Source organism: Schistocerca piceifrons, chromosome 1 (assembly GCF_021461385.2).
Source record: "Schistocerca piceifrons isolate TAMUIC-IGC-003096 chromosome 1, iqSchPice1.1, whole genome shotgun sequence".
NCBI classification, from domain to species: domain Eukaryota; kingdom Metazoa; phylum Arthropoda; class Insecta; order Orthoptera; family Acrididae; genus Schistocerca; species Schistocerca piceifrons.
In genome coordinates this window covers 930,084,018-930,108,894 of record NC_060138.1, presented here as the reverse complement: position 1 = coordinate 930,108,894, position 24,877 = coordinate 930,084,018, and the positions used below count along the sequence as shown (strand labels likewise).

General features: G+C 47.7%; 1 protein-coding gene across 2 annotated transcripts in view; it reads left to right on the top strand.

Annotated features, from left to right (window-relative positions):
- Positions 1-24,877, top strand: part of LOC124787817 (palmitoyltransferase ZDHHC8-like) — a 259,782-nt gene that overhangs the window by 122,043 nt on the left and 112,862 nt on the right. For both annotated transcript variants that reach the window (XM_047255931.1, XM_047255159.1), the window contains exon 5: positions 20,753-20,947. In XM_047255931.1, the coding sequence (XP_047111887.1) occupies positions 20,753-20,947 (195 nt within the window). The remainder of the gene's footprint in view (positions 1-20,752; positions 20,948-24,877) is intronic.

Below are 24,877 nucleotides of genomic sequence, written 5' to 3'. Positions count from 1 at the left end.
ATGATGCTAGTTAAAGGAACATGTAAGGGTCTCTCTCTCTCTCTCTCTCTCTCTCTCTCTCTCTCTCTCTCTCTCTCTCTCTATTCGTGTAATAAGTAGGTACTCAAAGAAATACTTTCAGTTCACTCCAGGTACATTTCAACTTCTATAAAGAACAATTTCTCATTTCTCACATAAATATTTGACTTCTTGTAAGCCACCCATGTCGTCTCCCATTACACACCGTTAAGTTACTTTTACAACAGAAATGGGTTTAAAAATCGCGTTTCTATTACACAGATATCAGAAACATGTCTTGCCTCTAGCAAGTCCAAGTTAAGAATTACTTAAGTCTTTCTCAACTCCACTGTTCCTTTGTCACTAACAGTAGTCACCAATACAAAACAGCACAGAATAACACAGAAGTTCCTTCGTTCTTCCGTGTGCTTTCACTATGACTTCCATGGATTGACCGACAAGTACTCGTTGGTGCCGTTCGACCCCCGTGTCTACAGTCTTCTCACGACAAATTTCAGACCTGCACACACAGACAGGTGATGCACTGCATATAGGGTTCCTTTTTCCCATTCACATCTAAAATATCGTGTTTGAGACGGTGGAAGGACGAGTGGTTCTAGAATTTACGCAGAAATTCTCGAATCACTACACTTACAAAAAAAATTTATCAGATGGTTCAAAAATAAAAATAACTTTCTGAAACTTTTTTTGTGAGGAAAACCTCAAAATAAAAGTTTAGTGGCACTTTGTCGCGACAACATGTTGGAAAGGGGCTTACGTTGGGTTAGAGGGTTCCGTTAACAGACTGGCAGCTCATGCAAGTTTGCAAAGGTATACCATAACCAGATCCAAACCCCATGAGATCTATTTGAGTGGGCAGTGCGTACAACAGGAAACCAGTCCAAAGTTGCAAATTTTACTTTTTTTATTTACTCAATGACTATTTTCAGGCCGAGACCCGTTTCTAAATAATTGTAACATAATCAAATATGGTATACCATGAACTGTTCATTGCGCATTTTTGACATGGTTTTCACATCTTGGGAGAAACCATTTTTGACTATGTTAGTTGATTTGAAAATGGGTCTTGGCTCAAAAATAGTAATAGAGTAAATAAAACAATTGAAATTTGCAACTTTGGACTGTTTTTTTTTTTTTTTTTGTACTGATTAACTGAACTTCTTGACCCACAGCTATTCCAGCATGCTGGAAATTCATGATCAGTAGATAAAATAAAAAATAGATTTTTGCCTATTCCACTCAAGAAGAGTAAGCTCCTTCAGAAATGTTCTTAAAAAGCCAGCTTGAAGAAACATTGACACTAAAAGGAACACAACAATTTCGTGCAGTCATTCGCAATACTACATCAGAATTATTAGTGAAACAGTTTTCAGGTAAACGTGTAGTGTTGAGAGAGGGAGGTAACTACATCACCGGACAAACCAAAGTTACAAGATGTATCAGACTACATGTGTATACCAACAGCTTGTGGCTTGGGTAAATTTTAGAAAAGAATTAAGAACTTGATGAAGTGAAAATAACTTCTCTTCAACCTTGTGGACCAGCTACATCAGTCTCCTTTCCCACACATGCGGATGTCTAAGAGTGCCAACTGTGGATGTTCTCACAAAAGTAAATACATTTAGTCCGGCTGGGAGAACATTCACTCTTGTTGAAAGTGATGTAAGCCAAACCTAGTTGGCTTTTTTAAAATATAATCTTTAAAAGTCCAAGAAAATTTTGGGAATTGCTTTCAACTCAAACCTTAATATTTTTACAGATTAGTGTTAATTTATATTTTGTAGATAGTTTAAAAATTATCATTAGCTCCAACAGTATAGTGTTTCATATGGGAACCTATTATGCAAAAACAAGCATCATGTATGTAATTACTTTTTTGTTTAATAGTCTGGTCAAAGCAATATGGACCAGAAATACTAGAAATACTTCCCTTTCTTCATACCTTATTAAAATTTGAACTTATAGATCTCATGTTAAGCATTCTTGGTTTACTAATTAATAAGCTATTAGTTTAAATTCCATAAAATTAAAGTAAGCAATCAGCTTTGTTATAAAATATGCTAATTGGTTTTGTTTTAAGACTATGATATTTTCATTTTTCAAATACTATTTTGTTAACTTTCTTTATAGTTTAATTAAAATCACTATTTGTTAAAGCTAGATGTGGTCAAACAGAGCTATTACTGAAAAACAAGAGTCAGGATTAATTTGTTTAACAATAAACCCATTATTACATTATATTTATATTTTACCATGTGATTTACAACAGTACTAAGTATTTATGGAAATAGTTTGAAAATTTTAAATTAAGTGCTTTTTGGAAAAAAATTAGATCAAAATTTAAATTTGTATTTTGAAAAAAAAAAAAAAAAAACATAATTAGAAGCTATGTTGTTCTATACCATTGGAAAGAGCATAAAAAGATCCAAAAATACACCTTTTCCAGTTCTCTAGCTCAATTAGAACACCTCCTCCTAGAGTGATTTAAATAAGTCTGTTCACACCTTTTTTTTTTTTTTCAGCCTCATCACCCACTTTGATTATATCAGAGTTTAGCAAAAGTCTAAAATGGTGAAGTAAACTGTGTGTGTGTGTGTGTGTGTGTGTGTGTGTGTGTGTGTGTGTGTGTGTGAGATCTGACATGGAATGGTACAAAGTAGTCATTACCATTTAGAACAACATTGCTTTAATGACACATTGGCTATATCAGCAAAATCTAATGATTCCGCCTAAATCATATGTAAACGCTATGTTTGAAAAATTACTTTGTATAACATTTCTTATTACAGCTTCTCATTTAAAATGATGTATTTTTTATTACATTTTGGAGAAATATATTGGCTATAATGCCCAGTGTTCGTTTTTGTTTCGTATATGCGATACCAAGAACAATATAATGCCCATTTTCAAACCCTTTATTTTCAGTAGCTTTTTGGTTTCAAATCGGTATGTTCGTTAACAGTCAGTGCAAGCATCACCTTAAAAATGTCTCGGAAGAGAGGGAAGTATTTAATACTGAAGAAGGGTCACACATAATATGCTGATTAGAAAATGGCAAAACAAATGTCAGCATCGCAAAGGGAGCAGCTACCTCACACTTGATTCCTACGAGCTCAGTTATTGAAAAATGGTGAGGATGAGGCTCACATTTCTTGTGTAGAATTAACACAAGAACTTAGTCCAGCTTTGTCACTTTGTGAAATAGAGTACATCACCCAGGTAAACAACAGTCTTAAGGTGTACGCCTTGGCGAGTGAAGAAGAAATTGTAACAGATACTGAAAGCTAACATGTGATTGACGAAAATGAAAATGAACAAGAACCGTTTATTGTGCCATCATTTAACAAAGATCTCACTGCCATGAAAAGATGATCTTAATACAAATGAAATCAATGAGGCTTTAAAACAAATGAATCGTGAAATGCAAAAATTGTGTGCCCATCTTAATGTACGTGTTACTGTATCGTGTTTTAAAGTTCAAGAAATTGGTTAGAAAGCTAAGCAATTCTGTCTTTGCTGTGGGTGTAGGAAGCTAGAAAATTACATCCCATAATGTGTTTTTATTTATTGATTTGTTTGTTTATTTTTTTTTTTTTTTTTTTTTTTTTTTTTTTTTTTTTTTTTTTCAAAGTACGGACGTGACTAGTTATGTATTTGTTGTGTGTTTTGTGGTTACGTTTGTTGGAGATTTTAAATGTGTTAGGTACAGTACATCACTTGTGTACATAATGTTGAAGAGAAACTTAGGAGAAAGTGAAGACCATCTTGTAATTAACGCATTGAATAATATTGTTTCATTTTGGTACTGTTCATTAATTTTTGTTATACAGTAACTGGAACAGAGTTGTCATTCATGGCTTCTATACTATTCAGTTAGTTTTAAACATGATCAACATGTTCTCTCTTTAGTTATCAAAGATGTTGTCGGCATTTGAGAAAAACTTATGTTGTTGGTACATCTTTCTTTGTTTACTAAAGGTTTTTACATTTTGCTGCCACTATTGCTGTAGGTACTGCGTAAATAAATAAAAGAAAAATCCTGTTCAGTCCCTCTCCACAAATACCATAGGTATCCTGTATTTCTGCCGATTTTAGAAGTTTTAATTCTGGAGCACCCTGCCTCCCTCCCTCCTGCACATTCCGACCCCGCCCCTCTCTGACCAACCCCCCCTCCCAATAAACTTCCCGTTCCTTAGCCCCACCCATAAGTTTTTTGTTCCTCCACCCCCTCCCCCCACCCCCCCTCATAAGCTGCTTGTTCCTCCTCCGCCACCTCCCCTCATAAGCTGCTTGTTCCACCACCACCACAACCTCCCCTCGTAAGCTGCTTGTTCCACAACCTCCCCTCATAAGCTGCTTGTTCCACAACCTCCCCTCATAAGCTGCTTGTTCCACAACCTCCCCTCATAAGCTGCTTGTTCCACAACCTCCCCTCATAAGCTGCTTGTTCCACAACCTCCCCTCATAAGCTGCTTGTTCCACAACCTCCCCTCATAAGCTGCTTGTTCCACAACCTCCCCTCATAAGCTGCTTGTTCCACAACCTCCCCTCATGAGCTGCTTGTTCCACAACCTCCCCTCATGAGCTGCTTGTTCCACAACCTCCCCTCATGAGCTGCTTGTTCCACAACCTCCCCTCATGAGCTGCTCGTTCCACCACCTCCCCTCATGAGCTGCTCGTTCCACCACCTCCCCTCATGAGCTGCTCGTTCCACCACCTCCCCTCATGAGCTGCTCGTTCCACCACCTCCCCTCATGAGCTGCTCGTTCCACCACCTCCCCTCATGAGCTGCTCGTTCCACCACCTCCCCTCATGAGCTGCTCGTTCCACCACCTCCCCTCATGAGCTGCTCGTTTCACCACCTCCCCTCATGAGCTGCTCGTTCCACCACCTCCCCTCATGAGCTGCTCGTTCCACCACCTCCCCTCATGAGCTGCTCGTTCCACCACCTCCCCTCATGAGCTGCTCGTTCCACCACCTCCCCTCATGAGCTACTCGTTCCACCACCTCCCCTCATGAGCTACTCGTTCCACCACCTCCCCTCATGAGCTGCTCGCCCCACCACCTCCCCTCATGAGCTGCTCGCCCCACCACCTCCCCTCATGAGCTGCTCGCCCCATCACCTCCCCTCATGAGCTGCTCGCCCCATCACCTCCCCTCATGAGCTGCTCGCCCCATCACCTCCCCTCATGAGCTGCTCGCCCCATCACCTCCCCTCATGAGCTGCTCGCCCCATCACCTCCCCTCATGAGCTGCTCGCCCCATCACCTCCCCTCATGAGCTGCTCGCCCCATCACCTCCCCTCATGAGCTGCTCGCCCCATCACCTCCCCTCATGAGCTGCTCGCCCCATCACCTCCCCTCATGAGCTGCTCGCCCCATCACCTCCCCTCATGAGCTGCTCGCCCCATCACCTCCCCTCATGAGCTGTTAGTTCCTGCCCCCCCCCCCCTCCAAGCTGCGGAGCTACTCGTTCCTGCCCCCCCTCCCTCCAAGCTGCGGAGCTACTCGTTCCTGCCCCCCTCCCCCACCAAGCTGCGGAGCTGTTCGTTCCTGCTTCCCCCCCCCCCCCACCCCAAGCTGCCAAGCTGCTCGTTCTTGCTCCCCCCCACCCCAAGCTGCCAAGCTGCTCCTTCCTAACCCGCCCCCCCGCCAAACTGCTCCTTCCTAACCCGTCCCCCAACCCGTGAAACTGCTCCCCCCCCCCCCCCGCAAGCTTACAATCATCTCGTTCCCCCCCCCCAAGCATACGATCTTCTCGTCCCCCCCCCCCCCCCAAGTATACGAGCTTCTCGTTCCTCCTCCACCCGCAAGCTTAAGGAATTTCGCGTCCCCCCCCTTTCCCCCGCAGACTGCGAGCTCCTACTTCCTGCCCCCACACTAGCTGCCAAGCTCCTCCTTCCTCCCCCCCCCCTCACTAGTTGCCGAGCTCCTCCTTCCTCCCCCCCTCACTAGTTGCCGAGCTCCTCCTTCCTCCCCCCCTCACTAGTTGCCGAGCTCCTCCTTCCTCCCCCCCTCACTAGTTGCCGAGCTCCTCCTTCCTCCCCCCCCTCACTAGTTGCCGAGCTCCTCCTTCCTCCCCCCCTCACTAGTTGCCGAGCTCCTCCTTCCTCCCCCCCTCACTAGTTGCCGAGCTCCTCCTTCCTCCCCCCCCCCCTCAATAGTTGCCGAGCTCCTCCTTCCTCCCCCCCCCTCAATAGTTGCCGAGCTCCTCCTTCCTCCCCCCCCCTCACTAGTTGCCGAGCTCCTCCTTCCTCCCCCCCCTCACTAGTTGCCGAGCTCCTCCTTCCTCCCCCCCCCTCACTAGTTGCCGAGCCCCTCCTTCCTCCCCCCCCCCTCACTAGTTGCCGAGCTCCTCCTTCCTCCCCCCCCCCTCACTAGTTGCCGAGCTCCTCCTTCCTCCCCCCCCCCTCACTAGTTGCCGAGCTCCTCCTTCCTCCCCCCCCCCTCACTAGTTGCCGAGCTCCTCCTTCCTCCCCCCCCTCACTAGTTGCCGAGCTCCTCCTTCCTCCCCCCCCTCACTAGTTGCCGAGCTCCTCCTTCCTCCCCCCCCTCACTAGTTGCCGAGCTCCTCCTTCCTCCCCCCCTCACTAGTTGCCGAGCTCCTCCTTCCTCCCCCCCTCACTAGTTGCCGAGCTCCTCCTTCCTCCCCCCCTCACTAGTTGCCGAGCTCCTCCTTCCTCCCCCCCTCACTAGTTGCCGAGCTCCTCCTTCCTCCCCCCCTCACTAGTTGCCGAGCTCCTCGTTCCTCCCCCCCCCCCCCCTCACTAGCTGCCGAGCTCCTCGTTCCTCCCCCCCCCCTCACTAGCTGCCGAGCTCCTCGTTCCTCCCCCCCCCCTCACTAGCTGCCGAGCTCCTCGTTCCTCCCCCCCCCCTCACTAGCTGCCGAGCTCCTCGTTCCTCCCCCCCCCTCACTAGCTGCCGAGCTCCTCGTTCCTCCCCCCCCCCTCACTAGCTGCCGAGCTCCTCGTTCCTCCCCCCCCCCTCACTAGCTGCCGAGCTCCTCGTTCCTCCCCCCCCCCCTCACTAGCTGCCGAGCTCCTCGTTCCTCCCCCCCCCTCACTAGCTGCCGAGCTCCTCGTTCCTCCCCCCCCCTCACTAGCTGCCGAGCTCCTCGTTCCTCCCCCCCCCCCTCACTAGCTGCCGAGCTCCTCGTTCCTCCCCCCCCTCACTAGCTGCCGAGCTCCTCGTTCCTCCCCCCCCCCTCACTAGCTGCCGAGCTCCTCGTTCCTCCCCCCCCCCTCACTAGCTGCCGAGCTTCTCGTTCCTCCCCCCCCTCACTAGCTGCCGAGCTTCTCGTTCCTCCCCCCCACTCATTAGCTGCCGACCTTCTTGTTCCTCCCCCCCCCCCCCCGCCTCACTATCTGCCGAGCTTCTCATTCCTCCACCCCACAAGCTGCCTGTTCCTCCTGCCCCCTAATCTGCCCATTCCGTCCTACATTCACGGTGCCCGTTTCACTCCCCCCCCCCCCCCCCCACCTAATCTGCCCATTCCGTCCCACATTCACGGTGCCCGTTTGACTCCCCCCCCCCTAATCTGCCCATTCCGTCCCACATTCACGGTGCCCGTTTCACTCCCCCCCCCCCCAATCTGCCCATTCCGTCCCACATTCACGGTGCCCGTTTCACTCCTCCCACCACCACTTTGCCCGTTCCGACCCCTCCCCATGACCATTTCTGCGCTCCTCGCCCAGCACCACCACCCTGCCCGTTGCTCCCCCCTCTAAGCACCACCACCCTGCGCATGGCTTCCCCCCCCCTAGCACCACCACCCTGCCCGTTGTTCCCCCCCCCCATGGCTTCCCCCCTAGCACCACCACCCTGCCCGTTGTTCCCCCCCCCCCCAGCACCACCACCCTGCCCGTTGTTCCCCCCCCCTCCCCCCAGCACCACCACCCTGCCCGTTGTTCCCCCCCCCCTCCCCCCAGCACCACCACCCTGCCCGTTGTCCGACCCCCCCAGCACCACCACCCCGCCCGTTTCCCCCCCCCCCAGCACCACCACCCTGCCCGTTGTTCCCCCCCCCCAGCACCACCACCCTTCCCGTTGTGCCCCCCCCCCAGCGCCACCACCCTGCCCGTTTCCCCCCCCCCCCCAGCACCACCACCACGCTGCCCGTTGCCCCCCCCCCCCCCAGCACCACCACCACCACGCTGCTCGTTGCCCCCCCAGCACCACCACCACACTGCCCGTTGCCCCCCCCCAGCACCACCACCACGCTGCCCGTTGCCCCCCCCCCAGCACCACCACCACGCTGCCCGTTGCCCCCCCCCCAGCACCACCACCACGCTGCCCGTTGCCCCCCCCCCCAGCACCACCACCACGCTGCCCGTTGCCCCCCCCCAGTACCACCACCACGCTGCCCGTTGCCCCCCCCCCAGCACCACCACCCCGCCCGATGTTCCCCCCCCCCCCAGCACCACCACCCTGCCCGTTGTCCCCCCCCCCCCCAGCGCCACCACCCTGCCCGTTGTTCCCCCCCCCAGCGCCACCACCCTGCCCGTTGTCCCCCCCCCCAACGCCACCACCCTGCCTGTTGTTCCCCCCCCCCCCCCCAGCACAACCACCACCCTGCCCGTTGTTCCCCCCCCCCCCCAGCACAACCACCACCCTGCCCGGTGCTCCCCCCCAGCACAACCACCACCCTGCCCGGTGCTCTCCCCCAGCACAACCACCACCCTGCCCGGTGCTCTCCCCCAGCACAACCACCACCCTGCCCGGTGCTCCCCCCCCAGCACAACCACCACCCTGCCCGGTGCTCCCCCCCCAGCACAACCACCACCCTGCCCGGTGCTCCCCCCCCCCAGCACAACCACCACCCTGCCCGTTGCTCCCCCCCCCCCCCCCCAGCACCGCCACCCTGCCGTTGCTCCCCCCCCCCCCCCCCCCCCCCCCCCGAGCACCGCTACCCTGCCCGTTGCTCCCCCCCTACCCAGCAGCGCCACCCTGCCCGTTGCTCCCCCCTCCAGCACCGCCACCCTGCCCGTTGCTCCCCCCCCAGCACCGCCACCCTGCCCGTTGCTCCCCCCCTCCCCCCAGCACCGCCACCCTGCCCCTTGCTCCCCCCCTCCCCCCAGCACCGCCACCCTGCCTGTTGCTCCCCCCCTCCCCCCAGCACCGCCACCCTGCCCGTTGCTCCCCCCCCTCCCCCCAGCACCGCCACCCTGCCCGTTGCTCCCCCCCTCCCCCCCAGCACCGCCATCCTGCCCGTTGCTCCCCCGCCCTGTCCCCCCAGCACCGCCACCCTGCCCGTTGCTCCCCCGCCCTGTCCCCCCAGCACCGCCACCCTGCCCGTTGCTCCCCCCCTGTCCCCCCAGCACCGCCACCCTGCCCGTTGCTCCCCCCCCTGTCCCCCCAGCACCGCCACCCTGCCCGTTGCTCCCTCCCCCCGTCCCCCCAGCACCGCCACCCTGCCCGTTGCTCCCTCCCCCCAGCACCGCCACCCTGCCCGTTGCTCCCTCCCCCCAGCACCGCCACCCTGCCCGTTGCTCCCTCCCCCCAGCACCGCCACCCTGCCCGTTGCTCCCTCCCCCCAGCACCGCCACCCTGCCCGTTGCTCCCTCCCCCCAGCACCGCCACCCTGCCCGTTGCTCCCTCCCCCCAGCACCGCCACCCTGCCCGTTGCTCCCTCCCCCCAGCACCGCCACCCTGCCCGTTGCTCCCTCCCCCCAGCACCGCCACCCTGCCCGTTGCTCCCTCCCCCCAGCACCGCCACCCTGCCCGTTGCTCCCTCCCCCCAGCACCGCCACCCTGCCCGTTGCTCCCTCCCCCCAGCACCGCCACCCTGCCCGTTGCTCCCTCCCCCCAGCACCGCCACCCTGCCCGTTGCTCCCTCCCCCCAGCACCGCCACCCTGGCCGTTGCTCCCCCACCGCCTTCCTGCCCCTTTGCTCCCCCCCCCGCCTTCCTGCCCTTTGCTCCCCCCCCCCCCCCCGAGCACCGCCACCCTGCCCTTTGCTCCCCCCCCCCCCCCCCGAGCACCGCCACCCTGCCCTTTGCTCCCCCCCCCCCCCCCCCCCCCCGAGCACCGCCACCCTGCCCTTTGCTCCCCCCCCGAGCACCGCCACCCTGCCCTTTGCTCCCCCCCCCCCCCCCCCCCCCCCGAGCACCGCCACGCCGCCCGTTGCTCCCCCCCCCCCCGCACCGCCACGCCGCCCGTTGCTCCCCCCCCCCCCCCCACCGCCACGCCGCCCGTTGCTCCCCCCCCCCGCACCGCCACGCCACCCGTTGCACCCCCCTACCCCCCCCCCCCCCCCCCCCGCACCGCCACGCCGCCCGTTGCTCCCCCCCCCCCCCCCCGCAGCACCGCCACCCCGCCCGGTTGCCCCCCCCCCCCCCAGCACCGCCACCCTGCCCGGTTGCTCCCCCCCCCCCAGCACCGCCACCCTGCCCGGTTGCTCCCCCCCCCCCCCCCCCCAGCACCGCCACCCTGCCCGGTTGCTCCCCCCCCCCCCCCCCAGCACCGCCACCCTGCCCGGTTGCTCCCCCCCCCCCCCCAGCACCGCCACCCTGCCCGGTTGCTCCCCCCCCCCCAGCACCGCCACCCTGCCCGGTTGCTCCCCCCCCCCAGCACCGCCACCCTGCCCGGTTGTTCCCCCCCCCCCAGCACCGCCACCCTGCCCGGTTGCTCCCCCCCCCCCCCCCAGCACCGCCACCCTGCCCGGTTGCTCCCCCCCCCCCCCAGCACCGCCACCCTGCCCGGTTGCTCCCCCCCCCCCCCCAGCACCGCCACCCTGCCCGGTTGCTCCCCCCCCCCCCAGCACCGCCACCCTGCCCGGTTGCTCCCCCCCCCCCAGCACCGCCACCCTGCCCGGTTGCTCCCCCCCCCCCCCCCCCAGCACCGCCACCCTGCCCGGTTGCTCCCCCCCCCCCCCAGCACCGCCACCCTGCCCGGTTGCTCCCCCCCCCCCAGCACCGCCACCCTGCCCGGTTGCTCCCCCCCCCCCAGCACCGCCACCCTGCCCGGTTGCTCCCCCCCCCCCAGCACCGCCACCCTGCCCGGTTGCTCCCCCCCCCCCCCCCAGCACCGCCACCCTGCCCGGTTCTCCCCCCCCCCCCAGCACCGCCACCCTGCCCGGTTGCTCCTCCCCCCCCCAGCACCGCCACCCTGCCCGGTTGCTCCCCCCCCCCCCAGCACCGCCACCCTGCCCGGTTGCTCCCCCCCCCCAGCAACGCCACCCTGCCCGGTTGCTCCCCCCCCCCCCCCCAGCACCGCCACCCTGCCCGGTTGCTCCCCCCCCCCCCCCAGCAACGCCACCCTGCCCGGTTGCTCACCCCCCCACCCCAGCAGCGCCACCCTGCCCGGTTCCCCCCCTTTCCCGTACCACCACCCTGCCATTTGGCCCCCCCCCCTCCCGCACCACCACACTGCCCGTTGGGCCCCCCCCCTCCCGCACCACCACCCTGCCCGTTGCCCCCCCCCTCCCGCACCACCACCCTGCCCGTTGGCCCCCCCCCTCCCGCACCACCACCCTGCCCGTTGGCCCCCCCCCCTCCCGCACCACCACCCTGCCCGTTACTCTGCCCCCTACCCACCCGCCTCGCCTCACCCCTCCTATACCACTTCCACTCCTCCCTCTCACCCTCTATACCGCTTCTTCCATTGCTCCCCTCCCCCATGTCCGTTCCTACTTCCCCACCATTCTGCCCCAGTACTTGCTCTCTACTGCATCAGCTGGTGTTGGGCCTCGCTCCCCCCAGAATGTCCCTGATCAGAGGCCTAGTGCTACGGATGAGCCATGGGAGCCACAGTCCTGTCACCAAGGTTGCTCTCTGGCTCTTAGTTCAGGGTCTCGCTGATGCCAGCTCTCTCTTCGGGGCCTGCTCTCCTTGACTGGAGGAGGAGGAGGAGGAGGAGGAGGAGGAGGAGGAGGAGGAGGAGGAGGAGGAGGAGGAGACATGGGACGGATCCCCTCCGGTGATGTTGCCTGCTGCTCCCCCCCCCCCCCCCCCTCCCCTCCACATCTATGCACAACCCTTACTCCCTACCTTATGTGCCGGAGTCTGACCTCTTGTTTCTGGATTTTGTCCTGTCCTTGTGAATGACAGATTGTGGATTTAGAATCCTATCCTGTGCTTATTCAGTTGACGTGTAATGGATTCTACTCTCACCTATTTCCTGTCACACTGCAGCTTGTTGTTCTATGAGAGCCTCACTTTGAGGATGCTCATTCTTTGACCTTTCATGGGTTCTATGCTTTGTCAGAATTGTATCACCATTTGAAGGCTTCCGGTGACATTTGCAGTTGGTCTGTGTGGACGTTGTTAGTACATAAGTGTCCTTTGTACCATTTTGGGAGCTGTTGCAATCCGGTACAACTTGGACCTTGTAGTCGTGGTTTGCAATCTTTATCTGTCTCCCAACAGGCCACATATGCCCTCTGCCCAACTTCTGTGTTCCAGCAACTTCGCACTCCCTTTCTCCTCCTTTTGGATTTTAAGGCCCATCAATTCTAGTGGGCAGTGGTTTTTCATCTAGTTGGGATCTTCTCATAGAACAGTTTCATTCAGTCCACTACATGTGCCTTTTTTGTGGTGGTTCCCCTACCCATTTTTTGCTGCTTATAGCATTTTCTCTGCTGCTGACCTTTTGCTCACTTCCCCTCCTCTTCTCCCTTCATTATACTCGTTGCTGCATGATGACCTCTGCAATAGTGACCACAACTTGTTGATTGTCATTCCCCTCCCACCTCTCGATGGCCAGTTTACTCACACAGCTTTCCATTGTATTGAGGTCTCTTATGCCTCCCAGGTCATGTCTGCCCCCTTTTTTTCAAGATGGAGTCATCTGTGACATGTCTGATACAGCATCACCATGAACCCTCCACCTAATAGGCCTGGGGCTTCTGTGTTGACTCTGTAATACAGTTTTCAGTTCTCTTCCCTTAAGTTGCAGGTGGTGCATTTGTTATCATACCCTAATCCATCTGGATCCAGGATCCTGACAACAAGCTAACTTTGTTGCCCCATATCCTCTGTCTGAAGATTGCCTGTTTTCGTAAGCTAAATGTCTTTTGCTTCCTCGCCCACACCTCTTGGGACAGAGAATGTCACACTTCTCCACCTTTATCGGGCCTTAGTTCTGTCCTGTCTGGACTATGATTCTCAAGTTTGTGGCACAACTGCCCCTTCCACGTTACTGCTGTTGTACCCGCTCCCCCATCGTATTATCCATTTGGCCACTAGTGCCTTTTGCAGAAGCTTTCTTGATAGTCTTTTGATTGATGTTGGCATCCCCCACCCTAGAATCAGACAGAGGGAGACCTTCTGGCCAAAAGCTTATATGTTTAGTAGTCTTTTTGTTGTGCCTGCCTGTGACTCGACATCTCCGTTCAAGATATGCAAAATTCTCAGGAAAATAGTTGTAAGCTATAGGGAAAGATGGGTAATGTACATAATGTATACAAACCAAGAGGGAACAATAAGAATATAAGACAAAGAATGAAGTGCTCAGATTAAAATTAACAGTGTAAGACAGCAATGCAGTATTTCTCACATGCTGTTCAATCTGTACATAAAAGAAGCAATAGCGGAAATAAGGTAAGTTTAGGAGTAGAATTAATTACAGAGTGCAAGAATATCATGAACGAGATTTGCTGATTAAATTGGTATTTTGAGTTACAGTGAGGCAGAATAAAATATGTATTGAATGGAATGGACAGTCTACTGAGCACAGAATGTGGACTGAGAGTAAATCAAATAGAGAGATGAAAGTAATGAGAACCAACAGAATTGATGTGGGTCGTAAACTGAACATCAAAATTATGATCTGCCGATTAGATAACATGAAGGAATTCTGGTGCCGTGAAAGCAAAATAATGAACCAAGGGAGACATAAGAAGCAAACTGGCACAGACAAAGGGAGCGTGCGTGTCCAAACAAAATCTACCAGTATTGAACATTGGTCTTAATTTGAGGAAGAAATGTTAGAGAATGTACATTTGGAATAAAAGAAATTGTAGGAAGTGACTCGTGAACCAAAAAGAAGAGAATTCAAGCATTTCGGATGTGGTGGTTTAGAACGTTTTGGAAAATAAGTATGACTGAGGAGGATGATAAGATGCGGTATGACATTGGAATAGTTTATGTTGTAGAGGGTAAAAACTGGAGGAGAAGATATATATTGGAATATATCCATCAAGGAGACATTCATGTTGACTGTAATTGCTACTCAGAGATGAAGTACTTGGTGCAGGAGAGGAAATTAAGGCAGACCGCACCAAACCACTCAAGACTGATGACTCTCCTCACCCCCATTATCCCCCACCCCCCAAAAATTAATAGAAAGCTGTTTTCTATAATTTCATAGTAAAATATTATTTGTATGTATGCTGCTATATTGTAAGGATACACTCAAGGTTTTAACAATGTCATTACAGTGAACAAGTGTTTCTTGTGTGTATGCTGCTATATTGTAATGATACACTCAATGTTTTAACAATGTCAGTACAGTGAACAAGTGTTTCTTCAATATGACTCTTGTAGTAAAAAAAATCTTGTTGGCCATATCAGTATATTTTTCTCTGTATGTATGATTTATGAAAATATCTGCCAATGTGCTAGAGGTAAAACAGCTTATGGTGACACAGTCTGGTTGTGAATATATTCAGTCTCTGAACATAGAGTAATTAGAAGAAAACATTACTACAGTAACTGTGTAATTTTTTCATTTTGCCATGAAATAGAGATTATGCTATTAGAATTTAACTGTCATGCAGTCTCATATTGCTTTTACTATGGAACTACAGAAACAACATTCTGTTATGTTTTTAGGTTTGGCAGTAAAATTACAGTAGAACCCATAAATTTGCTGTGTACTGGAAACAAACTGTACTGTATGAGCCATATCAGTCAGTGCCATCCAGAGATATCTAAAAAAAAGCCTTTCTTCACTCAATGGTCAATGCATTCATTAATCTCCCTTTAGGTGAAAGTTATATACAATGGTATTTTTTTGTTATTTGAATTTTTTGTTTTAACATTTGATCGGTAATAAATAAGACCAGTTAGCTAGCTAGTAGTTAGCTAGTTAGCTTCATGTTCCATGGAACATTCGTACAATTGATTGTAATGATGTGAACCAAGTCATTTTACGCTCACGATACCCAATCATATGTAATATGGCTGTGTGCCATATTAGGATGCTACACATTACAAAAGCAGACATCCTTGTACAGAATAGGTGTCAATGAAATTATTTTTCAGTTTATTTTCAAATTTAACTTTGCTGCCTGACATTTTAGATCATTGGGCAAGTGATATTTTGATTTCAGTGTTGTGCCCCTCTTTTGTGCGAAAGAAAACTACAATGTGGTGTAATGAATGAGGTGGTTTATTTACAACAAACTTCATAAGGAAACAAATATACTGTGAAGCAGGAGTCAAAATGCTTGACTCCTTAAACAGATGTGTACAAGATGATCATGAATGAGCACCATATATTATTCTTACAGCACATTTTTGAGACATGAAGGCTTTCCTTCTTAAAGATGAGTTAACCCAGAACATTATTACATATGACATTATTGAATGAAAATACACGAAACATGTAACTTACTATATAATCGTTTTTTTACTTTATATAAAAATTACTTTTGTACTAGAAGTTACATAAGCCTATGGTTACTTTTTGACATAATTACTGTAATGGTTGATGCATTTGTTGTACCTGTGAACAAACATTCCAATATGCTCTACATAAAATGTTCTGTCAATGAACTGAAATGAGTCTTGTTTTTGTCTTGAAGCTCCTTGTTACTTTGGAAATGCTGTCTCTGAGCCACCTATGTAGTTCAGGGAAAAGATACAAGTCACTCAGTGCTAGACTATCAATGTATGATGGGTGATTGAAAATGTCACGTTGAAATTGTACAGGGAACTGTTGGATTGCACCAGCAATGTGAGTAAACGGACAGTTACAGATCACAAAGATTCCAAAAGTCACAAAGTTCATCATGGTCTGTGGCTTACTGAACTCCAAAAGCTTGGCTCCAAAACACACCATTTGGTTGTTGAAGGTTTGTTAGAATTGTTTTTCTTTCTTGGTGAATTTGTGTGTCTCCGTTGTTGTCATTGTTGTTTTGTTTCGGGTGTGTCATTGAATCCGGCTCACATTTCTATTCGCAATTCAAAGGCATTGACATTTCCTATGAGGGTATTCGAAAGCTCATTCACAGATATGACAAATGCCTCAATTGTTACGGTGATTATTTAAAAAAGTTACAATAAGTGTACGCAACTTTTAATAATAAAACAACACTGGAAATTCTTGGATGGAACAATACATAAAATAAAGGAAAGGCAACTACTCTCTTAAAGTGGACATATGCATGGAGTACGGAAACACAGAACAGAGAGAGGAACATCCACAATAGCTTTCAAGGACTATTCTATTTCTAGGAATAGCGCACACAGTTGCACGCAGCCACACTCGGTGTGTGTGAATGTGTGGGCCGTTGCTAGAGAAAGAGCTGATGCTCAAAACCTAGTGTGAATGCTGTTTCCTGTTACATGTTTCTGTGCTCCACACATCAATGCCCCATAGGTGAGTGGTTGCCTTTTGCTCTTTGAGCCATAAAATAGTTTTTTAGATACAAGTGTCTTTTATTTATGGGCTACTGGAAGTCTTAAAAAAAGTCCCTCATATACTATTTAGCAACATATAATGGCTGCAGTGATAGTGTATTAGGAATGTAAATTAGAAGATTATGGAATAGGAATAACAAAATACAATACAACTCATGTGATCCGTCACCTTTGGGTCTGAGGTATGGATTGGGATGGAAAAAAGGTCAGATTATCAGAAAGTACAGAAATACACGGATTCGCATTAAAATGGACAGTCTGTGAACTCAAAAATGAATGCTGTAGGTATGCATATTGTTCTCTACAGTAAAAACATTGCAATAAACCACACAAAAGCTGTTATTATGTATTGGAAAAAGAGCAATACTACTGAACAGTACGTTCTTACTATAATGTACTGTACAGCGTTGGTATGTTCATAGACACACTAACAAACACACAAAATTCAAGCTTTCGCAACCCACGGTTGCTTCGTCAGGAAAGAAGGGAAGGAGAGGGAAAGACGGAATGATGTGGGTTTTAAAGGAGAAGGTAAGTCTTTCCGCTCCCGGAATTGGAATGACTCCTTACCCTCTCCCTTAAAACCCACATCCTTTCATCTTTCCCTCTCCTTCTGTTCTTTCCTTCCGTTCTTTCCTGAAGAAGCGACCGTGGGTTGCTAAAGCTTGAATTCTGTGTGTGTGTGTGTGTGTGTGTGTGTGTGTGTGTGTGTGTGTGTGTGTGTCAACATACCAACGCTTTCGTTTGGTAAGTTACATCATCTTTGTTTTTAGTTGTACTATAAAAACTGAGGGTTGTGTATGCACTAGTAAAAATTTACTTACAAAAAATGTGGGTATAGATTTTTGTGCACCAGATGAAATTCTAAACGTAACTGCAATGTTTCTCCATTTCTTGCTTCACAAGATGTCAACTGGTGTTGCAGGGAAGTTATGCTCAGTGTTGATGTGTGAAATCTGGGTAGAGGGCTTGTTGTAATCACCATCACAGTCCATGTTCACAGTTTCTTGTCAAATTTCATCCAAAACAGTGGCAGTAATCTGGTTGTCATTGAGCTGTTTGCTGGTTTCATGATTTTGTCACATTGGTCAATCCACTCTTCAGCTTCACTGTCGGGGACATTAGATTGTGCAGTTTATAGATCTTTAAAGATTTCCTGCATGTTGTGGTTTTGTTCACCTTCGGTCTGGTCACTTTGTCATAATGTTTCTAAAATTGAACTGATCTATTTTCTCTGGTACTGCCTCTTTATCCATTCTATCACTCCCTGATGCATTGATAGGATAAGTGATGCAACATTTGGTGTCCACTTTCACTAAATCATCCTCAGATGGATTTGATAGTGTGTTTTTAAACAGCAAGAGGGCAAAAAACAGGGAGCTCAGTTTTTGTTTCAAGACTTTTCAACAGATGGAATGAACGCATCAAAAAACCACATTTGAAAAGATTGCAGTCCATCCAAATAAATTTGTGAGTGTGATGATAAACCGGCAAGAAGATAAGTTAGTAATGCTTTTGAATACTTTGTAAATTTGCCAGTAACAAACATGAAAGCTCGTATTTACCATCAGCGTTACTGGAAGGAGCAGCAGCTAACTTACCTTTTTTAAGTTTCGTTGCTGCCAAGGTTTCATTCTATGCAGAAAAGGCTTTGTTTGGCAGCAGTTTATAGTTCAGGCCTGTCTCATCTGTATTATAAGACTTAGCAAGTTAACAGTTCATTTTCTTTGACAATTTCTTGAAACTTCACAGAAAACTCCTTAGCTGCTTGGGCATCAGCAGGTATTGTTTCTCCAGAAATTGGAACAAACCGAATGCCATGATAAGTTTCCAGCGGAGAATCCAGCCTTCACTACCTGTGAACTCACTTTGGGCCTCTAGCTTTTTTGTGCAAAGCTGTTGCCTTTTCTATTGTAATGGTCAATATATTGGGGTTCCTTTCCGTGGTCGAATCACATCCACGGTGCATTGTCGGGCAGTTAAAGTTCAGATTTTTTCAATGTTTTGCGATTCTTAAGAGCATTTCCATTATCTATTGTCACTGTACATGATTTAATGTTTTTCCGGCTTCTTCTCCAATCTTTTATTGGTGTAACATCTACACTGAGTTTCTTAGCAATTTTTCGGTGTGATTCCCCTTTGTACAGTCTTTGTACCACTGCTAGCATTTCATTTAATGAAAGAGTAATGTGTTCATGTTTTACTCCTGATGTGCGGAAAAAACACACACAGTTGTAAAATACAAACAATCTAAAACAAGTACTTGCATTTTAGATTACAGATTAGATTTACCTTCATTGCAATTGATCCGCAGTGGAGGAGGTCCTCCAGAAAAATAATAATACATGACAGATATTTACAACTGAAACAAATAAGCTAATGTACCTTCCACAGGTCCCAAGTGAAATGATCGTCTCTTTCCCCCCTCTCCCTCGTGAACACTATATGAAGGAATCATTTTACAAACACTCATTTACTGAGATTGCATTAATGCATTGAATTTAAAATTACACACACACACACACACACACACACACACACACACACACACACACACACAAAAAAAATCAGTTGGTTCTACTGAGAATTTCATTAGTTGTTAAGCTTTTTATGGCTGCTGTCTGAAAATTTGTGTTGTTGAATATTGCACATCTTTTTGTACAAGAGTAAATGACTTTAAATCCTTGTGAAGATTATTCTTGTTTCCAGTATTGATTCCATGAATTGAGCTGTTGGTTTGCAAAAGTGATAAATTTTTAATGACAAATTTCATTAAGGAATAAATATATTGGGAAGCAGTAGTTAGTATCCCTAGTTCCCTAAACAGGCTTCTGCAGGATGTTCTTGAGTTCACACCACATGTAACTCTTATTGCACATTTTTGTGCCTGGAAAACTTTAGCTAGGCTTGATGAATTACCCCAAAAAAATAATCCCATATGACATTATGGAATGAAAGTAAGCATAGTATGCCAGCTTTTTCATTTTTATGTCCCCTATGTCTGACACAATTCGCATTGCAAATAGAGATTTGTTAAGACGCTTCAGCAGTTCTGTGGTGTGCCCCTCCCAGTTGAATTTATTATCAAGCTGTATCACTGTAATGAACACAGAACAACGATGTCATAAAACCACCGAACTGTAAGCACTAAAAAATTTACGGTGTAGTGCTGTACAGAAAACACGGGCAATGAGACGCGATGCTATAGATGATGGAACACTAAAACTAAAACAGACAAGTGATAACAACAGTTACTTATAAACAGCAATACAATAAACCAATGGTGCATTGTCTAGTAAGTGACTGCCAAAATTAGGCACAAGTTTGACGCATAGACGAGTGGACCCAGAAAAATTATGATATACACGGCTTTGCCTTACTGTGCTGCAGTGCCAGATACATCAGTTTCCTAAGAGGTTGTACGAGTCGCGTTCTGCACTGACAACAAGATAGGAAAAATAACCGGGCACACCATGCACAAAACAAAACCATTTAAACAATCAGGAATTTATGGACTCCGATGTGGCCAATGTGAAAGTTTCTATGGGGATGCAAACAGCAAGGCATTTTTCCACCAGATTCAGTGAGCGCATGAACACAAGTAAGTCCTCATTTAATGCGAGTCTGTGTAATTAGTCATAACCTCAGCAGCATTGAGGAGTCTTCAAAGGTACTGCATGGGATGGAGAGTGGTAGATTAATTGATTCTCTGGAGAAAATTTTATTCATGTCATTGATAACAGCCATTGACTATTGTTATAAAGGGTGACACTGTCGTATGAGGACATTGTAATTTTTAAGCTATTTCTATGCAGTAACGAGACATTGAATCTTGTAAATATGTGACTGTGAACAGGTAGCAAAATTGGTTGTGTACTTTTTTAAAGTATGTTTTGTTATATCTTTGTAGATGTTGGACAGTAGCAGATCAGCTGGAACTGCAATAACATAATAAAAACAATTACAGTGAAAAGTGTAAAATGATGTAGTTTAGGCAATAAATGGAATTTTTGGGATGCTTTACTTGTTATTCTAGCTGAATGGGTGAGAAGTCAAGTAGTATAAGTCATCTGTGTGTTATACACACATCTCACACACACTATCTGTTGTTTTGTATTTTTTTTCTGTGTTCATCCTTAACACAATTTACAGCATAGTTTTGATGGGAATTATAATTTTGCTTATTATTCCCATATATGGGTTAACAGGATTCCATATGGTGCTTGTAGCACGGGGTAGAACTACCAATGAACAAGTTACAGGAAAATTTAAAGGTGGCTACAACCCTTTTTCTCGTGGATGTTATCGTAACTGCTGCTATATTTTATGTGGACCATTATATCCCAGGTAGGAAATTTTGTTCTTCATTTGTGTTTTATTCTAGATATTTGAAATTTTTCTATTCAGTTTGAACTATAAATGAAGTAAAACAGTTTCATTGATGCACTTAGGAAGTTGATTATTGTAATACTCACTGTGAAATTTATTTATGCTCAGGTGGTGCTCTGCATTTTTTTCGGAAACTCAAGTTACAGAGTTGCAGTGTAATCCTGTGATGGGATGTGGGATTGTTAGAGAAGAGAGGGGAGGGGTGGGGATAAAAGTGGGGGAAGAGACTTACTATTTCTAAATATGGAGAAGCGATAAGTATCTTGTTCATTGTTATGCTACATCCAATATGGTTTCCACATTCACATCTCATAATCTTTATTATGTCTGCAACGTTCACAGTAACATTGACTGATGAATATGGTATCTTCCTTGTTCTGGTGAGGATCACTATTAGAGTGCCCCTCATGAAATTAATTTCTGGCCGAACTAAAACAAATTTGTTGAGCAAGCAGTTAACAAGGGAATTAGTGTGTACTGCAAATTTACTATTGTAGAGATGTATAATTGTCTTTTACATAAATATGTCCATTGTGCATTGCTTACATTAAATGTGAGAAGGTGAAGAACCTTTTTTCCCCCCTCCTCTTTATGAATGTAAAAGCAGTGTGTCTCTGTTTATACTTTGTTACCAGCTGTATAACAGAAGATATTTTAAAAGAAACCCAATTAATTTTTATTACTCCTGTATCTGGATTTTGGCTGTAAATAGCCACCTTCAGTGCATTTTAGTTACAATCCAACAAACTCGTGGCAGTAAATGTAAACAATCATCTCAGGTTCCTTCTACCTATACAGCAATAAGAGCATATGGTGACATGTACTGTTCTGAGTTTGCGGCATTGCGCTGAAGATATTTATAGCTGAGATCTAGATATGCAAGAGTGATAAAAACTAAAGGGACTGTGCCTTTCCTTCCTTATCGCCTATGGTCACTGTGCACAACAGTTCTTTCAGTCCATAAAGTTGCTTATATGTTAAAGGAATCCCAGACAGATAGCATGCATTGTTTCAAAAATATACAAATAGTTTTCCATGTAAAGCATGAATGTATTGCACCAATGCACTCTGTCTCGAGGTACTGTAAATATAGAGTATTATAGATACCAGTAATTATGTAAATGACAACAGATTACACTACATTGTTGTTGTTGAAACTTCCTGGCAGATAAAAACCGTGTGCCAGATCGAGGCTTGAACTCAAGGACCTTGCCTTTCATGGGCAAGTGCTTTATCGACTGTCCTCACACCTTCAATTTTGCCAGTACCTAGTCTCCTGCCTTCGAAACTTATTATTTTAACGAAAAAGTAGGAAAAACTAAAGAACTAGTCTTCAGTGAAACTGTTTTGATATCCTACCAAAAATGATGCAGGTTGTTTCATAGATTTTCCTTTTGGCAATAATATATATATATCGATAGTACATTCTATGAGAAGAAAACAAATAGAAATTAATTGACCAGTATGAAATGGAAATGGAATTGAAATTGAAGTTCACAACATATGATCAAACAATAGAAAAATTCTACAAAATGTTACATTATTATATCACTAAGGAATTTCACTAATCATAAATTTGTAAGGTGCACATCATAAAAAGGATAAATATTAGAAAGAAACAGACTCCAAAGAAGTAGTCAGAAATTAGATTCTAATAATTTATTGGAAAATAGTGAGATACTGGATAAAATGATGTAAAACGTTCAGCAGCTTAAAAAATGTATAAATACAAGTGGAAGGGATAATTATTTAGCAGTTGCGCATAGAAAAATGACAAAAGATGTAGAAAACATGAAGAAATCTGAAGAAAAGAATCTCGGATTGTACAAAGGGACTAATTATTAAAGGTAAAATAATAAGAACCAAAGAAAAATAATTAGAATAAGCAAAACTATTCGAAAAAGATTCTGAGATGATATGAAAGTGTACAGTGGATATTGTAACAGTAAGAAGAAAATAAAACAGATGTTGCACCAATATTACATTTCATCATTTAAGATGGCAGGTAGCAAAATAACTGATAAAGTGGCGGCAGGAGAACACACATAAGGTATTGAAATTTGCAAGCTATTGGAGCCAGTGGCTCCTTCTGAGAGATCAGTTGAAGGGTAGAGGAAGAGAGGTGAAGGAAAATGACAGGTGAGGTTTAGGAAATGGGGAGACTTGTGAAAAGTCATCCAGAACTCTGGGTTAGGGGATGCTTACCAGATGGGATAAGAAAAGACTGATTGTTGGTGAGATTTGAAAACCTCTAATCTCATCTGGTGCAGTCCTTGACGATCAGTCATTTCTTCTCATCCTATCCAATAAGCCTCCCCCGATCTGGGTGTCTTTTCTGAACGCTCCCCATATCCTTAACCCCCATCATTTTCCTTAACCCCATCATTTTCCTTCCCCTTCAACCCTTCCGCTAGGAGGAGGAACCACTGTCTCTGAAAACTTGCAGATTTCAATATCTTTGTGTGTGTGTGTGTGTATATATATATATGTTTGCTGCCACTTAGTGAGAAGATTTTTTTATAATATAATTACATTATATTTTCAAAAATTGATTATTTTCGTTAAAATAACTGGCAATGGAGATAAAATTGTGCAAACAAAGCATGTTCTTGGCATTAAAACCATCAGAGCTAATGCTAGCGTATCAGATCATTAATGAAAATAATGTTGTGTAAAGCTAAACAGACTAGTTATTAATATAGTTAATAAGGACCCACTGATAATAGCACAGATGTGTTAAACCATGTAAATTGAAGAACATTTTACTCCTAAAGGAGACAGCTCACCAAAAGGTAGAAGTGTCGAGTTGTTTACAGGCACACACCACACAAAAATGAAAGAAAACTTGATAGCTATCAGAATTAATCCTTTCTCGAGCGCCCCCCCCCTCCCCCCGCCACACACACCCTGTGCCCTACAGTGTCCTGACATAATACCAGTAGTGCATTGTGGGGGGTAGATTAGGGGTGAACTGGAGTTTGTGTGGGTTGGGATGGATTGAAGGAGCTAGGGGCTCAGAGGGAGGCAGCAGTTTGCTGGCTAGGACTGGGGGAGGTAGGTGAGGCAGGTGCACGGGCTAGGGATATGATGTATGGGTGAAGATGGGGATATGTGAACTGGGAGAGGGTGATCAGATATAGGGAGGAGAAACTGTTGGGTGGAGGGTTTGGGGCAATGGGTTAATGGAGATTAAAGCCAGAAGGGTTATGGAAGCGAAGGACGTGTTGCTAGGATAACTCCCATCACCATAGTTCAGAGAAGGTGGTGGTGTAGGAAAGGGATGATATGGATTGTGAAGCAGCCATTGAAATTGAGCAAGTTGTGCAGAGCTCTATGTTGTGTCAAAGGATGCTCAACTTCGTCCTTGGCCACAGTGTGGCCATTGGTTGTCATACCAAAACAAAAAGCAGTGCAGTAATTTCAGCAGAATTGGTATATGACATGGTTGTTTTCACAGGTGTCACTGCTTCCAATTAGGTATGATAGTCCTCTGGCGGCACTGGACAAGTGTGAGATGCGTTCATTGAGCAGATCTTGCACCTGGCTTGTCCGCAGGGTATGATCTCTGCAGCAGAGGGTTGAGAGTAGGAGTGACATAATGATTGGCTAGGATGTTGGGTGGGTTGGGTGAGACACACAGCTTTTTCTGTTATGACAACCAACCATTTGTCCATCAGAATGAATGGCCACTGCTAAACTGTGGCTAAGAACAAAGTTGACCATCTGGTGGTACAACATGGGACTGAGCACAATGTGCTCAATTTCAATGGCTGCTTCACAACCTGGATCATGTGGATCGTTCCGTCAACTAACAGCTTCTCTGACCTATGCAGACAGAAGTTATCCTTGGAAAATATCCTTCACTCCCATGATTGTTCTGGCCTCTGT